Source organism: Thermobia domestica, chromosome 3 (assembly GCF_964235325.1).
Source record: "Thermobia domestica chromosome 3, izTheDome1.hap1.1, whole genome shotgun sequence".
NCBI lineage: Eukaryota > Metazoa > Arthropoda > Insecta > Zygentoma > Lepismatidae > Thermobia > Thermobia domestica.
This window is the reverse complement of record NC_137456.1, coordinates 11,726,429-11,743,101: the sequence shown is the minus strand read 5'-3', so window position 1 is coordinate 11,743,101 and position 16,673 is coordinate 11,726,429. Positions and strand designations below refer to the sequence as shown.

The window sequence follows — 16,673 nt, the reverse complement described above, 5'->3', positions numbered from 1 at the left end:
AACCTAACATTTGGTAATTGTTTAGTAATGGGGGGCAACACTAACGCAGACAGAAAACAATGTGCCCTGCGAGACTCTAACCCGCCTTTACTCGCTAACGCTCGCTCGGCAATATTGTGTGAATTAAATGTTATTAACCTAATCTAACCGAATGTGAATAGAAAATCGCAAAAGAGTCAATTAAAAAGCTGACCCCCCAAAGTTAAACAATAGCCTAACATTTTTATGACGGACTATTTATTCTTAATCAGTGCCCCAAAGTTACTCGAAAATCACCTGAATTAGACGAAATTTAAGCATCGGACCAATAAATAGAATATAGATTCATACGTATTTACTGAACAAGAAAGGAACCATGAAAATAAGATTTATTTGGGAATAGCAATAAAGGAGGGAAATGAGACAAAAGTAACTGTGAATAGTCATTCCATTCATTTCTACAACCTTATTCATTATAGTTACACCAGCAGGTGCCACCATAAAACTCACATATACGTTCATGTAACCTAACAACTGAATCAAGAAATATAAACAATTGATATTCACCTTTATATTTGATCGTTTATAATGGGTGCGAAAGTTTTACCCAACTTATTTGACCAAATTACCGTCAAAGAAATGTTTGATACAATATTTGATGGAAAAGTTTGACGATGTATAATAGGTTTTACATAGTAAAAGCTCTACCAACAAGCCTTTAAGACAATCTACATGAGATATTATATTGCCTAAAGAGGAGTGCCTCGAAATCATTTGCACATGTCCTTTGGATGTTTTAACGTAGAGAACTTTTACTTAATGGAATGATATACCTTCTACACGTGCCGACATCCACTGTGGTTTGCAAACCTTACGCTTGTACAAGCTATAATCTATTACAAGGTAAGAAGAATATATATGAGTTAAATATAAATTAACTTTGCTCTGAAACTAGTAGACGAAAGTAGATATGTTCACCCTCACGAGGGCATCCTCACCCTCAAATTCCTTTGCCCACAATGACGCGAAGACAACTTTAGACAGCGTTGGCGAGGGTGCGCGAGGGCGCGGACAAGTTTCGACAGCGATGGCTAGGGTGTGCGAGGGCGAGGGGAAATTCCCAACACGAGGGCGATGGACAACTCCCTTCACGATGGCGAGGGTGAACGAGGGCGAGGGCCAACTTGCACTCCGAGGGCGAGAGTGAGTGAGGTCGGAGTAAAATGAACATCTATGGACGAAAGACTGTTATATTATTGAAGAATAACTTTCCACAAGACGTATAGATTTAAAATTGAAATGTACTAATTGTTTATACCAGCACCGGAGCGAATGAAGGAAAAATATATCTTCTGATTCTGAGATGTATTTATTTTAGTACTGACTTTGAATGTTTTAAATGGCTAACGAGTCACTGTACTTCCTCGCATATATATGCTTGTTTCTCTTAAGAATATGGTTGGCAAAAACCATGCTTTTTATTGAAAAAAAAAAACTGTTTTTTGGTTTAAACTTTTTTTTTTAACAACTTGCTCTATGTATTTATATCACATATGAACAGAAACAAGTTTGTTTCGCCTTGGTGTTATTATGCAACAACCGGGTTATGCTGCAAAGGGTCACACAACCTTAAAGTGGAATCCAAACCGCTTCTCGGCTTACATCCGAGAGAAATTGTCCTCCATTTGAGCTCGAAGCCGGAACTAATTGGCTACGAATGTGATGAGTCTGCCGATTCAATCACGAAGAACTCCTGACAAAAAATACGTTGTACTAATCTTTACATACTTGTTAATATAACTGTCAAGAGTAATTTCAGAAGGACAAAAAGATAAACAGTTGCACAAGTGAAACCATTATACAGAATTACATATGGACAATTTAAAAATACTGCAGAGTACAGAAGAACTAATTTAGTCCAAGTTACTTCACTACAACTTTTACTAGTCCAAGTTAAAGAAATACAACGACTTAATTTGCATATCAGTATAAATAAATAGGTACCAAAGATAATTTTGATTTCAATAAATGCCACTCGTGGGGTTTGTATGACCCCTCCCCCCCTTCAGAAAAAAGTACGGCATTTCGATGTATTTTATCAATAGTAAACATTATTAAAACGAAACAATATTCAGAATTTTTTCTTTGATTGCAATTGCGTAACAATAATAATAAACTATAAAGAAATCACGAAAGAAATATTCGTAAACTTATATAAAAAAGTTGCTTTTGTAGTATTGTTACATCAGAATAAACTGTAGTTTTGGTGAAGTATTTTTCTATTGAAAAAAAAAAAAAAAAAAGAAAGAAAGAAAGAAAGAAATCCCTTCCCTGACTCATTCGCGTACGACCCGTCATTCACATGATAAATGGATGTGATCGCAGTTTCTAGGAAAACAGAATTTACGTTTTAGAACTGCATGTTAATATCAAACACGATCACTATACACCAGCTAGCCAACACTTTAGCCCAAACAAAATTCCGAGGTTCAAACACTCTAAACCTAAACCACAAATTTTCGTTTCATCTTCCAGTCTTACTGAATCATAATAACTACTTACTTTCTTGATTTGCAATTTGCACCGATTTTCGCAATGAAAATCTTGAGTGGTGCTTTCAGAATAATTACCAAATTCCAAAATATAATTACTTGTAGATCAGACCAGCATGGCTGTCCACTGCCAATCAGCTTCCCCAAGGAAATTAGCTGCTCTGGTACTCTGCACCACCGTTTACTGAGCGTTTCACCACAAATTAAACTACTTAGTTTGATTTAAACACAGTTCACATTAAAAATGAAATCTTTGAGTTTTACGTCCCACGGTTATGTCGGTTAGGCTATAGGAGACAGTGATCATGAGTAATGAGTGAAATGGTGGAATGATGAAAGTGGGAGGAAACGGGAGAACCCCGAGAAAACCCACCCGCACGGTGTTTGTCCACCACAAAGTTCACTTGGCGGGGGCTAGGATCGAACCCGGGACCAGAGGTGAACGCTCTACCACTGAGCCACTGCGGCCCCATCGTTTATATTAAATTCAGTAAATTCTGAAGTACTTTTCTCACTTTCTGCACAGTTTTTGGACGAGGAACTGAATTGTATGTCCTATTTCCAGGACGGTTTTTGGCAAAGAGAAAGAATAACAAGGGGAAGAGAGCTAACTGGTTCTTTAGTGACGCAACAAAAGGATAACGCCTAAATCTCGACACATCAAAAGAATCCGAACCAATGGTACAATCTGGAATAAGCCTCGAACTGAACTGAGATTTCTTTAAGCTCCAATGAGAACTAATTTCTACCTAAACAAAGGGATGTGGCAAGAAGACATCATGGCCGAATTTGAGAATTAAATTTTGAGGAAATTACAAAATTAAATTTTAAGTTTCTTTGCGAAGATTCCCTACACCTAAACTCCCTTGAAAATAGCACAAAACCTATAAGAAACTACAAAATACACACCTTTGAACCCACCTAACTTAATACTAAGGACAAAATATGCAATAATAATAAAATATTACGTTATATGTAATTTTATGGAAACTACTTCTCCTATATTGCTATTTTGACGAAATATTACACTTTTAAAACTAAACTCTAAAATATAATAATGATTCACGATAACTTTCGATTGTCTTTTTAAACTAAATACAAACATAAATATACAGGTGGTTCAAAAAATAACGGACCATGATACATTATACGCAAGTATAATGTAACAGTATAATCTCTTTGAGTAATGAATGGGGAATTTAGGTCTGAATATTATACGAATAATATACGAGAGTGAAACGTGATAATCCACAAATGTGTTATGAATTTTTTCCAGCCCAAAAATATTGTGTGTGTAAAACTCACTGTGATAAAAAGCCCACAATAACTCCCTACGCCCACCTCAAATGTCATAAATATACTTCAAAACTTGGATTAAAAGTATAACCTTAATATGGTTATAGTTACTTTCTTCAATCGTGTTTATCAGTAGAGGCCTAGTTGCAGAATCTGCTTAAAATATGTATTTATCAAGACAGGATTCCTACTGATCTGGAGAAATCTATTTCCCTGGTTTCTCCCTGATCTTTGGCAGGAAACTCCCTGACTTTCATGACAGGCGGCGCATGGCGATGACGGAATAAGGAATAAATAACGGTGAATATTTATAAATGAGAGCATTTATTGTATAGAGACAAATAATCAATTGTTCACACATACATTCCACTTACCACCCATAAAAATATGAGCAACGTTCCACACTGTGATAATTAAGGTTTGGTTAAGCTGAAATTGATGTACAATTAATGTTAGAAAAAATATATTTTATAAAATTCCCTGACTTCTTTACTTTCCAGTCTTTTTCTCTAATTTCCCTGACCTACCTGACCAGTACGAACCCTGCAAGAGGAGATCCCCGAACATAATACCACTTAAAAAAAAAAAAAAATGTATCATGCATAACGAATTTTGTTCGTGCTTGATCAAACTCGTTGTATCTGTATTCAACTCAAATCTGGAACAAAAAGCAATGTGACTACATTCCCTATGTTTGCGTAGTACATACTCGCGTATTACTATGTACAAATAATAAAATGCTTTCTCTGTATTCAGTTACTAACAAATCGAAATCGCTAAACTTAGATGTGCACATTACTACGTATGTACCAGTTGTACCTCTATTTTCTTTATACTACCTTTTGATAATCACATACATACAAACGTATTCTATCAATTCATGTAGTTATGTTTATGTTTTATATTACACAAACTTGATCATTCCTTTTGCTGAGAAGTTTACATTCTGATCCACAGCTGGAACTATATATGCAAGTGACAACGTCTAGGGTACTGCGGGCCCTACAGTACGGATCACGGGACAGTAGAGATGCAAGGGCTCGGAAAAAAACCGGCTTTTTTGGAAAAAAACTCGGTTTTTTCTGCTTTGCTTTTTTGCTTGGGAAATTTTGGGCTTTTTTCAAAATACTGCTTTAAATTGATAAAACAGACTTTGTATCGCTTCTCTATAACACAAAAAATCATTTAATTAGTGGTTGATGCTGATAATAATATAAAACATCGAAAATAAACTATGAATTTCGAAAAAATATTTCAAACAATTTTTCTTCAACATATTTACATTATGAATTCCACAGGATTAACCAATGTATATAATAAGAATTTTTTAACCTCCTATATACAGAAATAAGCAGAGTTGGCAAGAACCATGGTTGTTTTTGAAAATGCCAAAAACCCGTTTTTTTTGGATGTTTAAGCCAGGCTTTTTTGATTTAGATTTTTTTGCTTCATGTATTTATATTACATATTCACAGAAATAAGTTTGTTTCGCCTTGGTGTTATTATGCAACATCGGGGTTATGCCGGAAGAACTCCCATAAGCTTAAAGAAGTCCGGTCAGTAAATTTCTTAAATTGAGAATCTCCCGCCCTAGCCTTCGGGAAAATCCCGCCATTACTTGAAATGTAAGACAATAACGGGAGAATCCTGTTATTGTTTTGCATGTAAAATTTAAAGGTCAACGTATCATAATCAGTACGCTAAAACTGAGGTATTAAATTACAAATTTAGTACCGGTACGTAGATATCATTGAAAGTCCAATCCAAGCTAATGTTGGAAGCTACGTAGGCAATCGATAAATTTTGCCAATTTCTATCAATATATTTAAGCAATATTGGCTTCTTTATTAAACAACACGCATTTAGGCATGCAGAAATATACAATTTGGTTTGTTTCGTATATTTAGGCTTAACATCCTTACGAAATACCGAGGTTATCAAGGAGAAGACTTTCGCTTAAACTGACATCCGAACCGCTACTTGGGTTACGCATGAAAGAAGGTTTGTGGTTCGACCGAGAATTGAACATGGGACACCTTGATTAAAAGGTGAAAGGGAAATAAAACTATTGCAGGTGGTTTGATATCTGGAAACGTCACCATGAAAAAAAATGAAATGAAATTTTGAGTTTTACGTCCCACGGTTATGCCGGTTAGGCTAAAGGAGACGGTGATAATGAGTAATGAATGAAATGGTGGAATGAAGAAAGTGGGAGGAAACGGGAGAACCCCGAGAAAACCCACGCACACGGTGTTTGTCCACCACAAAGTTCACTTGGCGGGAGCAGGGTTTGAACCCGAGACCCCTAGCACCAGAGGTGAACGCTCTACCACTGAGCCACCGCGGCCCCAACGTCAGCATGAAGTTCACACGATTCGCATTTTTCATTCTTTTTATTTTTGTGGTTTAAACCAGTTATTAAAAAAAAAAAAGTTGGTGTAAACCAGCCAACCCTAAAAGTAAACACTTCTTTTTAAAGAATACACAAATAACTAGCAAAATAGTATGTAGTATTTGTACTTCAAAATATTCCATACCCTCTTTTTGAAACAAAATAAAATTAAAATAAAACATAAGAGAAATACTTAGATTTATATGATACACTTAAAGGCTGCACATCTAGAGCTTTTGGTTCTGTATATTCTTGAAATTCTACAGTTAAGTTTTATAGAACCACCATCACAGTTTACCCAATCCTCAAGTTTTCTGAATTTTTAACAAGAGGGATTCAACATATCATTACGGAACTCCCCCCCCCCCTTCCCAAAAAAAAAAAGACTACGGAATATATTTAAGTTAAGCTAAATACAACTGCACAACAAACATGACTGAGTGATTAGCTTTTGCGCTTCTATCGGGAAGTCCGGGATTCAACCAGCATTCGACCATTCTGACAAAGCTTTTCTTCATTCCATCTGTGAATGTAGAAATAGTGCGTGTACTGTGAGTTGGGCGACTTCCTTTTTTATTGTTTTTAAATCATTATTATTACTAATTACCAGCAGTGACGATTTTGCGAAGGTTATTGGGGCGGTCTTTCGGACTGAAGCCCGTTGCCCAAAGTTACGGAATGTCTGCAACAAACGAAATATCTACTATTTATGCCTTTACTCATAAACTTTAAGCTCCCGTCAAATAAAAATTACGAATGTTTAAAAAGACTAAACATTAGTAAGAAACCCTTCCCAAAATACTTTTCTAAATCCGCCACTGATTCTCAGTATAAAATGATTTTTAAAGTTGTATCCGGAAGATTATTGCTAAACATATAAACGAAACGAAATATTAGTTTTGCCTGTACTCATAAACTTCAAGCACTTCCCAAATACAATTAGGACTTTTTAGGAAACGAAACAATCAGAAAAAACCCTCCTAAAGTACTTTTCTAAATCCGCTACTGATTATTTGTATAAATTGGTATTCAAGGTTGTGTCCGGAAAATTATTGCTAAATCACTTCACAGCTACAGTATAACAGAAATGTGGAAGTACGGTTTGACGGATATATTGAAAAACGTACGCTTTGACTTATAAATAGAAAAACGGGCAAGTTTAACTTTTGCGCTAGAAGCTAGAGTACTAAAAGCTCTTAGAAATGAAACACGGATGACAAACTAAAGAAGAAAAAAGATGTCGATAACTCAAAAGTTAAAATAAAGTTAAATAGCCTCTAAAATTACCCTCAAATACTACATTCTTCATGTTAACTTTAATTCGTAAAACATGTGCTCCATCCATCTTGATGGTGAATTTCAGAGCGAAATATCACATTCAGGTCATGGAATTCTTATCTAACTATAGAATATACTATAAGAAAGCTATTTAGATAGAAAAATCATGAAGTTGAAAAAAGCCAAAATTTCCAAAATTCTCGTTTTTTTTCCAAAAAAGCCGGCTTTTTATGTGAAAAAAACCATCGATTCAAAAAAGCCGGCTTTTTTGCATCTCTACGGGACAGCGAAAGTGTGATGCCCAGAGAATTAGTATATTAAATCAATGAGGTCGGTTTCAGGGGGTGAAATGTTGTGTCATTGGACAGAACACATGAATCTCTATTACTTCCCAGAAATAACCTTAAAGGTGCACTTTTACGAGCCGTCGAAAAAAAAAAAAAAATAGTAAGTGCACATAATGAAACGAATATGTAAAATATTATTTTCCTCCGGCGCAGTACGATTACTCAACGCAGAAGAGATGTATGTTATACTTACAGAATCGGGGTGATATTTGTGAAACCATCCCGAGTGCTACAGGAAGTCTTATTACTGCTGATAATTTTGGGTATATATATTAATGTTTGCAGCAGATAACTTGTTTCCGTTACGAAGGTAATCTTCTACATGTCACACACGTTTACACGTAAGATATGTAACAATACAACATTAACTAGTACGATCGAAGTAAATGCAAATTGCACGCGGAACGACGTTTCACAGATTTCATATTAAATGAGGCCTACTGAAAGACTTCTTATATGTAATAAATGTGACGGGGGATGCTGGTTTGCTTTACGGGACCATACATGAACTAATGATTAGTTCTTTTTTCAGGAAATGTTCTTTCCAATACTTTTGCTACGGGAAAAGTAGCAATTCCGGTGCAGATTCTCTTGAGGAGGGCTTAACCGCTATAGCTATAAATACAGTGTGTAGACATTCGCCCTAAAAATGATTGTGCAGAAAATACCAATCAACTTGTGCTAGGTGGGCACTACAAGCAATAAATGCATGTAACCGAACTAGGGCAAGGAGAAGCGTGTTCGCGTGAGGGTGCGTACAAAGGAAGTAGGCGTGTTAGTGACGGTAGGTATGCATGTAATTGAGTATCGTGTACATGCCTTCCATTTTGAACAAGTTTATTGGTACGGATCATGATTTATGATACTGCATTGACATATAAATTTGATTCATCTTGGCTTCCTTAGGGATTATTACGTGGTCAAAAGCATATAATTTGGGCTTTTTTTTTTTTTAATTAAACAAATCTCAAAGGTAACATGCCAATATTTAACTTATTTGATTACTTATACCTTCCGTATTTGAAATAACATTAAATATTTCTTTTGTAAATTTTACAAATCTATGGTTCCACAAAGTAAACTAGCACCAACTTCTGCACATAAGCTTATACACGAATCTTTCCGGTATTGCGAAAGGCACGGAATAGGAGAATAAATGCTATGTAAATTATAATAGGAATAACGACTGTAGTTTCTAGAAAAATTCCGTTTAAACACATCCCACTAGCTTCACCCTGCCGTGCACGCAAACAGATACACATTCGTTAGTGTACGCGCCTTTGGACTGGGAGACTCGGGTTTGATGCTCGGCAGGAGTTCATGTGGTTCGGATTCTACGTTAATTAGTAGGCTCTCGCTGTTGAAAGGGATGTTAAACTCTAAATCAACTCAACGGCGAACAGATATGGGACAATGCTTGCTTGTAGAAGTTAGGTAGCACCAATTAGTACGCGATTTTCGCATGAATAATCGATCGCATATCAATGTACCAGCGTATTAACAACGTGTAAGTACTTACTCGGGCATGCCTCAAGAAAATAACACTAGAAGATAATGCAGTATTACTTAAAACAAGAAGGATGGAGAAATATTTTTTATGAAGTGGACGACCGGTAAAGTCTAGTAAAAGCGCATTTAGAAAAGACCAAGGTAATTTCCTTTCAACCGAGGAATTCTATACCATTCGGGAGGTCACTTGTGGTTCTGCGGGAGGGGAATGGGCGAATTCTATATCACTGTATTGTACCGAACTATAAGATCCACGCGGTTGAGAATGGAACGTGTTCTTGGTGTCCGTAGTGAGTATGTCTCCGACACGGGAATATCTAAGAGAAATACGGAACCTCAGAATTCTTTTCCCCTTAAATCTCACGCTTCCAATAAATAAAATGACACCTTAAGTAATTTTCATGCCCCATACACTTCCCTTCGAATCTTTCTGTGGGCACAGCCTTGTACTGAGCCACCGCCCTTTTTCGTTGGGTCAAGAGAAAAATCTTTCATTCCACTATTCCGTTAGTAAACCACTTCATTTGCCATTGTAAACTAGGCAACTTACACGAATTAAAGAAATTAACCAGAATTACAAAATTAAAATCAGTTTGAAATAATTCTCCTTGCACTTTGTAAATGATTATTACACGTGAGTCAAGAATCGTAAACAGTAACATTTGTCATTGCATGTTATTCTCTCAACCGCATTAATCCCTATGAGCAATGTAATTAAGAGATTTACATCATAAAATTTGAAAATAGCTAGATCACTGCATACAATAAATAATTACTGAAAACTGCTCAAATTCGACCTTCGGACATGCAAATGGTTCTCGAAGACGACTTGTGTAATTAAGCAAGCATTATAATGGCCGTCAGCATTTAATCCTTAACATTTCATTATGTTAGCATGCTTGTCAGAAATTAAGTACAGAAAAAATCTTACCTCATAACTTCTCCCTGTGACCCTTCCGATTGTTTCTTCGAAAGATCACGAAGGGGTTCCAATCTCTCCAGCTTCTGCGTTAACCCTTTCAAAAAAAAAAAATCAGAAACACCACATAAGGAACTGTATATTCACATTCTGTGTTTCACACATAAATATGCAATATTTTTTACATTAACCACATTTCATTATTTGTTACCTACCCCTCCTTGTTTTAGCAACAATTTTGCTTGGTCCTTTAGACACGGTATACATCTTACTCCGACAGTGATCGTGCGCAAACTGAGTATCGAGGCATTGTGGGTAGCAGACGGTTCTTGCGTTAAGGTGGTAGAAATTATTAATTAAAGTTGTTATAATTGTAATAAATTACTAACTGAAAACAAAAGTTAAATAAACAGATCAGGAACTTTCATTCATGGTTTGAAATATAAAAAAATCATACTATACTACACTTATTAACCTTAAAATAATAAATAATTTCTTCTCGTAAAGTCACAAATAAGTAGGGCACAAACCGTAAGCACCGCTGGTGTAGTGGTATCATGCAAGATTCCCATTCTTGCGACCCGGGTTCGATTCCCGGGCGGTGCACTTTATTTTTTCTTTCCCTATCTTTCACAAAATTGTATCCTCACTCGTAATTCAATCCATAATTAATATGTAGTTGTTTTGTTTTATTTTATTTTACTTCATTTTTATTTGCCAATCAATGAAGATGGGCCCAAACGACTGAATCCTGTGTGTCTGTTGCTAGCTCATATTTCTGGAAATCAACAGCACCGAGGACAAATAAAATGATGTATTAAGTTTCCATCACAATATTTACTGTTGGAATATAGAACGTATCATTCTTTATTTGTAGAGCAAATACTCTTTCTAACTACCATTCTTTCAACATCAATAAATCTTGTATTTAATGTTTTAAAAAGTACGCATAATTTTCTCTCTTAAAGGTTAAAAATCTTGAACAATCAGTAAATTCTCAGCATTTTTTATTTATTTTTTTAAATAGTGGAAATTGTTTTGTCAGATTACCTACGTATATGATGTGGCTATACTCCTAGTTACAGCATATTCGCTTTCAGCCCAGGAGACTCGAGTTTGATTCCCGATGGAAAGTCATGTAATTTGAGTCCCACGTTAAGTTGTAGCTCCCTGTCTCATAAAAGTCCCGGAAGAAGCTCATGTCGTTCAGATCCGACGTTAAGCTGGGTAGGTCTTCTGATATAGCCTCATTGCCGAAAGGAACGTTAAATTCAAATTGAATCCAAAAATCACATATTTAACAGTCAGAAAAGCATACACTGAAGGATGTTAAACCAGTCACTTAGCTTATATTGCAAACCTGTTAGTGTTGTCGGCTTTTGAAACAAAGAATTCAGGCCGGTAGATAGTGTCTGCAGCAGTAGCGTATGCAGGAATTTATTTCGGGGCGGGTCCAAACTCAATATGAAGGCATTTTATATTAAAATTCCTAAAATTGTCCCTAAAATTAGGCTAAATTTACACAAAAGTCGAAATTTCCGGGAGGGGGGTCCGGACCTCCAGAACCCATCCCCTGCGTACGTCCCTGGTCTGCAGAGTTGAGGGGTGGTCCAAGCTTACTAGTTCATATCATTTTATGTGTTTTAGACATATTAAACGAACTTAAAAAGTTCGTTCCTGAATTCTCTATGTCTGTCAGTGTGTGTGTGTCTGTTATTTGCGACTTTTTTTTTAATTTTGAGCTCTCCATTCGATGGAGGATCACAAACTATCTGAGGAAGTTTTTGCGTCATTCTTCCCGTTCCCAACATATTGACCAAAAAAGTTCAGATTTCGGAAGATTTAAGGTGGCATATCTTGAGAACCGTAAGTCATAGAGAGATGATATTTTGCAAATTTCTCAATTTTGAGCATGTATCTTCGTAAAATATCATATCGTAGAACGTTTTAACAGAACCCTAAAAAAAAATAAAAAAAAAAAATAGTACTCAGGGAAATTATAAATGGATAGATATATTATAAAAATTGTTTAATGAGTATAATAATAAAGTACATAGAACAATTAGTATAAAGCCTGTAGAAGTTAATAAGTAAAATTAATTCTTTTTAAATTCGTTTTTTGGAAATGCCCTTCGTGCATTCTCGACTGGTTGAATATTGTAAATGCTTATTTTTGCATATCTTGAGGAAAGTGGGTTTAAACCAGAACCCCCCATGCGTACGACGGTGATTCAAATACTTGTTATGTACACCGTAAAAAGTTGTACCCCAAGTTGAATAAGACAGTTTGACTGTTTAGTCTCGGTGCTGAAAAGGAAACATTAGCTCCAAGTGAATCAAACATACGACGCTCAAATCCGGAATTACGATGACAATCCACAGGGGGGGGGGAGTGGGAATCCAATGATATTAGTCCGTTTAGGCAGGTATGGAACTTCAAAAACTTGTTTTGCCAAAGTTTTGACTCAAGCATGGATTTGGAATTGATCCATACATCAAGAATGACTGTAGTGCTTATTCTTGTTAAAGATAGCTAAGAATTCTCTCAGCAATTATAAATAATTGTAGAAAAGGGTGAAAAATTAAAAGAGAAAAACATCAAAATTGGAAATATGATTGTCAAAAAAAAAAGTCAAAAATCAACTCAGGAAAGAAAGTCAAAATATGGAATAGGAGCCTAAGTTAGGTAAAGAAATGAACAAAGAAAAAACAGAACCCAATCAGTAATGAACAGAAAAAGAAGTCAAAATCAGGAAAAGTGCTGCGCGATATCGATGAAAATAAGTAACGTAAGGGCAAGACAAGAAAATATATCTCTACGAGTATAAGCAAAATGTCGCTCAAGATCGCTTTCAAAGCATAAAGTGAAAAATGAAATCTTTGAGTTTAACGTCTCATGATTTTGCGCGTTAGGCTAAGGGAGACGATGATTAAAGCAAGTGAATGATGATCGAAAAATTGGTGGAATGAGAAAGTGGGAGGAAATTGGAGTACGCAGAGAAAATCCACACGAACATGATGTTGTCCTCCACAATAGGGTTGCACACCAAACAAGATTTATGGCTGTCTCGACTCGAAAATGTGCTGTAAAAGTGATGTCTCGACTCGAAAAATGTATTATTCTCTATTGGAAGAGCTGTGTCTCGACTCGACTCGAATTTTGTCAGGAAAATCCTGTCTCGACTTGTCTCGTGCGCATCCCTACTCCACAAGCTTACTTGGTCTGGGATCGAACCAGGGACACCAGGCACAAGAGGTAAACGCTCTATCACTGAGTCACAGTACACCTTGAAGCATAAAGTGGGTAAGAAATATTGAAGATCAGTTTTGTGCAAAATTTGCTTTTCTGGAGGAAAAAAAAAAGAAAACAGCGATAACATTTTCATAATATGCTGTAATATGGGACTTATTTTTTAATTTCTCTTAAAAACAAGAAAATTAGAAAAACCAAAAACGGATCAAAAGATCTCAATCTTGGTTAATAATTAGTTTTTAGCATCAGGGGCCAGCCAAAAATTTTTGAACGGCTCCAGAATCAAGTTTTCGTATTTTCTACGGAATAAGCACACCATACTGACAAGGGAACATTCCGATTTGGTGAATTCAATTGCTGAAAATGATTACTAGCACTGGATTCAACACCAAAAGAAACAGAGAAAAAGAGAATGTTTAGTGGCAGACCGTATACAGGGTGGGAGATAAGTGAGGGTAAAGTGTGAAGACAGAACGCAGAAAATGTCTAGAAACGTCATGTTAATTTTGAAACGAGTAGAGGGATTGAGATCAAATGTTGAACATGAGGAATGCATGTAGAGCTCCACTGAATAGACATAATGTGAATCATGGGGGACATCTGAAAAGCCGCCATGTTCGAATTAGTGCAAGAGGAATATACGGGAACGGGGTCATGTGACAAATGACTCTTGACGCACGCCCGTATATCCTTCTTGTGCTAATTCCAATATGGCGGCTTTTCAGATGTCCCGCATGATTCACATTATGTCTATTCAGTGGGGTTCTACATGAATTCCTCATACCTAACATTTGACCCAAATCCCTCTACTCGTTTCAAAATTAACATGACATTTCTAGACATTTTCTACGTTCTATCTTCACACTTTGCCCTCACTTATCTCCCACTCTGTATACGGTCTGCCACTAAACACCCTCTTTTTCTCCGTTTCTTTTGGTGCTGAATCCAGTACAAGTAATCATTTTCAGCAATTGAATTCACCAAATTGGAGTGTTTCCTTGTGAGTTAACTGATAGTTTGGGTTTGACTACACTATATTCAGTTCTCCAGATGTAAGGTCTACAAGAAAATTTTTGTTGAAATATATTGGATCTTTTGATCCAATTAGATCAGAGACCACAAAATTTTTGAACGGCCCCTAAATCGAGTTTCCGTATTTTCTGCGTAATAAGCACATCATACTGAGTTAAGTGACGGTTTGAGTTTGTCTACACTACATGTAGTTCTCAGATATAAGGTATATTATATATATTATTATTTTATTTTTGTTGATATATATTGGATCTTTTGATCCAATTAGGTCAGGGGCCACAAAATTTTTGAATCGCCCCTAATTCGAGTTTTTTTTTTTTTTTTTTTTTTTTTTTACGGATAAGGACATCATATTGAGTTAAGTGATAGTTTGGGTTTGACTATACTATATATAGTTCTCCAGTAAAAGGCCTACAATATTTTTTTTTATTGGATCTTTTGGTCCAATAAATAATCAAAATTATATCTCCTTCATGGACGAAACATTAATTTTAATTTCGTAATGGCAGATTTTGCTGAAACGGTTGTCAATTTGCCAGATCAGTACACCTATTATTGTTTTCAATGAAGTGAGAAGAGAAGAGAGATAATTTCCATGTCTAAATATGAGGTTAGACGACAGGCCTGCAACCAGAGGTGGACTAGGGGGGTCCTGACCACTTAAACTTTCCGTAGATTTTGTAAGAGAACTTTTAATGACTTGGCCCCCATAACATATTAATGTCCCCGCCCCCCAACCTCTGTGGTTGGTTTCGGGCCTGCTGGATGATAGAAATAAATATAATAGACGAGACAGTACTTTCACGGCACCTTTCCAGGTTAGAGTTCGTGGAACCAGAGAGGGGTTGCTATCGAGGTAGGGCAGAGCATAAAGAAGGAAAGCAGAACTTAATCGGAGCGCTGGGTTTTGAAAATCATTAGGGGTACTCTAACTCACAGTACACAACATAGGCTCTGGGGATAATCCCAGGGTTTAGTGGAGTCCTGGGTCCTTTCCCTGAAAATTTTGAAAATTGACTCTCTTGAAAATGGAGCTAAACAACATATCTTTAACGCTTGGGGAAGGGACACTAGCCTACTGAGACTCCCCCATAACTACGCCACTGTTGTCTATGTCTAAAAATAGTCTCAGGTAATAATCTTTGTGTGAAACACATTTTAAGAATGGAGCTGAAGTTTTAGACGCCTCTATTATGTTCTTCGCTGCTTTATGTTGAAAGATCTAGAAATGATAAATCCTTTGTTCTCTGTATTACGTAAGGGAAGAAAGACTAACGTCTGCAAAAGAGTATGAATATTAAATCAAACAGAATATATAACAGTACATTCTATAAGTCTAAAAGGAGAGGTTTTAGAAAAACTAAACTACTTTATGTCATTTAAAAAGTCCCAGAGGAGCATATGGATTCCATTATTCTACATCTTACTCGCCCCCTTCTGCAATATTAAACATTCTACAAGTGTTCTCAATACTTTTGAATAATATATTTGTGCAGGAGCCTTATTAAATATAGGTTTGTGTTAACATAACTAAAATCTGTGTTGGGACTAGTCTGGTGAACTTAGCCAATATTTTCTTGTTTTAAATGAACAATTAACAGTATGATGGTCCATAGTAATTTTATTTTTGTTCACTCTTAGTAGCCGGCTATTTGAGGCGATCGCAAAGCGTATTTATCCAGGTTCAGAGTGCTATTTTCCATTATAGAAGGTATTCTCGGAAATTTCGATTTCCACAGCCAGAAAACGACCAGTTGTTTAGTTAGATTTTTTTTTTAATACTGTACATGAAAAGCGATTGTTCGTTCCAATGAAGTGACTATACCATGGGGTTGAATGTAGCGTATACTCGCGTACTTTCTAAATATTAGGTGGCTATATGATAGTTTCCAAAAATTAGAGGTGGGTATACGCCGTATACCTGCATATACCCTCTATTACATCCCTGCTTCCAGTGTACCCCTAACAATGCAATAAAGAAGTAACGACCACGTTTTTTAAATCAATCAGAACTGGACAATCTACACAAAATTTGGAATCGACCAGCGAAAACGGCACGTTTCTAGCACTTGTGGTTTTCGAGATCTCACTGTCGAGAGCATTGGAGACAAACACA

At 36.2% G+C, this 16,673-nt stretch overlaps 1 protein-coding gene and 1 non-coding gene across 2 annotated transcripts in view; one reads left to right on the top strand and one right to left on the bottom strand.

Moving 5' to 3' along the window:
- Positions 1-10,641, bottom strand: part of LOC145682414 (MAPK regulated corepressor interacting protein 2) — a 45,155-nt gene extending 34,514 nt beyond the window's left edge. Inside the window, exons 1-2 of the mRNA XM_081754036.1 lie at positions 10,488-10,641; positions 10,285-10,369 (exon numbers count right to left, since the gene is read on the bottom strand). Of these exons, the coding sequence (XP_081610162.1) occupies positions 10,285-10,369; positions 10,488-10,539 (137 nt within the window). The 5' untranslated portion in view covers positions 10,540-10,641. The remainder of the gene's footprint in view (positions 1-10,284; positions 10,370-10,487) is intronic.
- A 166-nt stretch (positions 10,642-10,807) lies between these two features.
- TRNAG-CCC (transfer RNA glycine (anticodon CCC)) lies at positions 10,808-10,878 on the top strand. The gene has a single exon. It is a non-coding gene; the product is annotated as a tRNA-Gly (tRNA).
- The last annotated feature ends 5,795 nt before the right edge of the window (positions 10,879-16,673 follow it).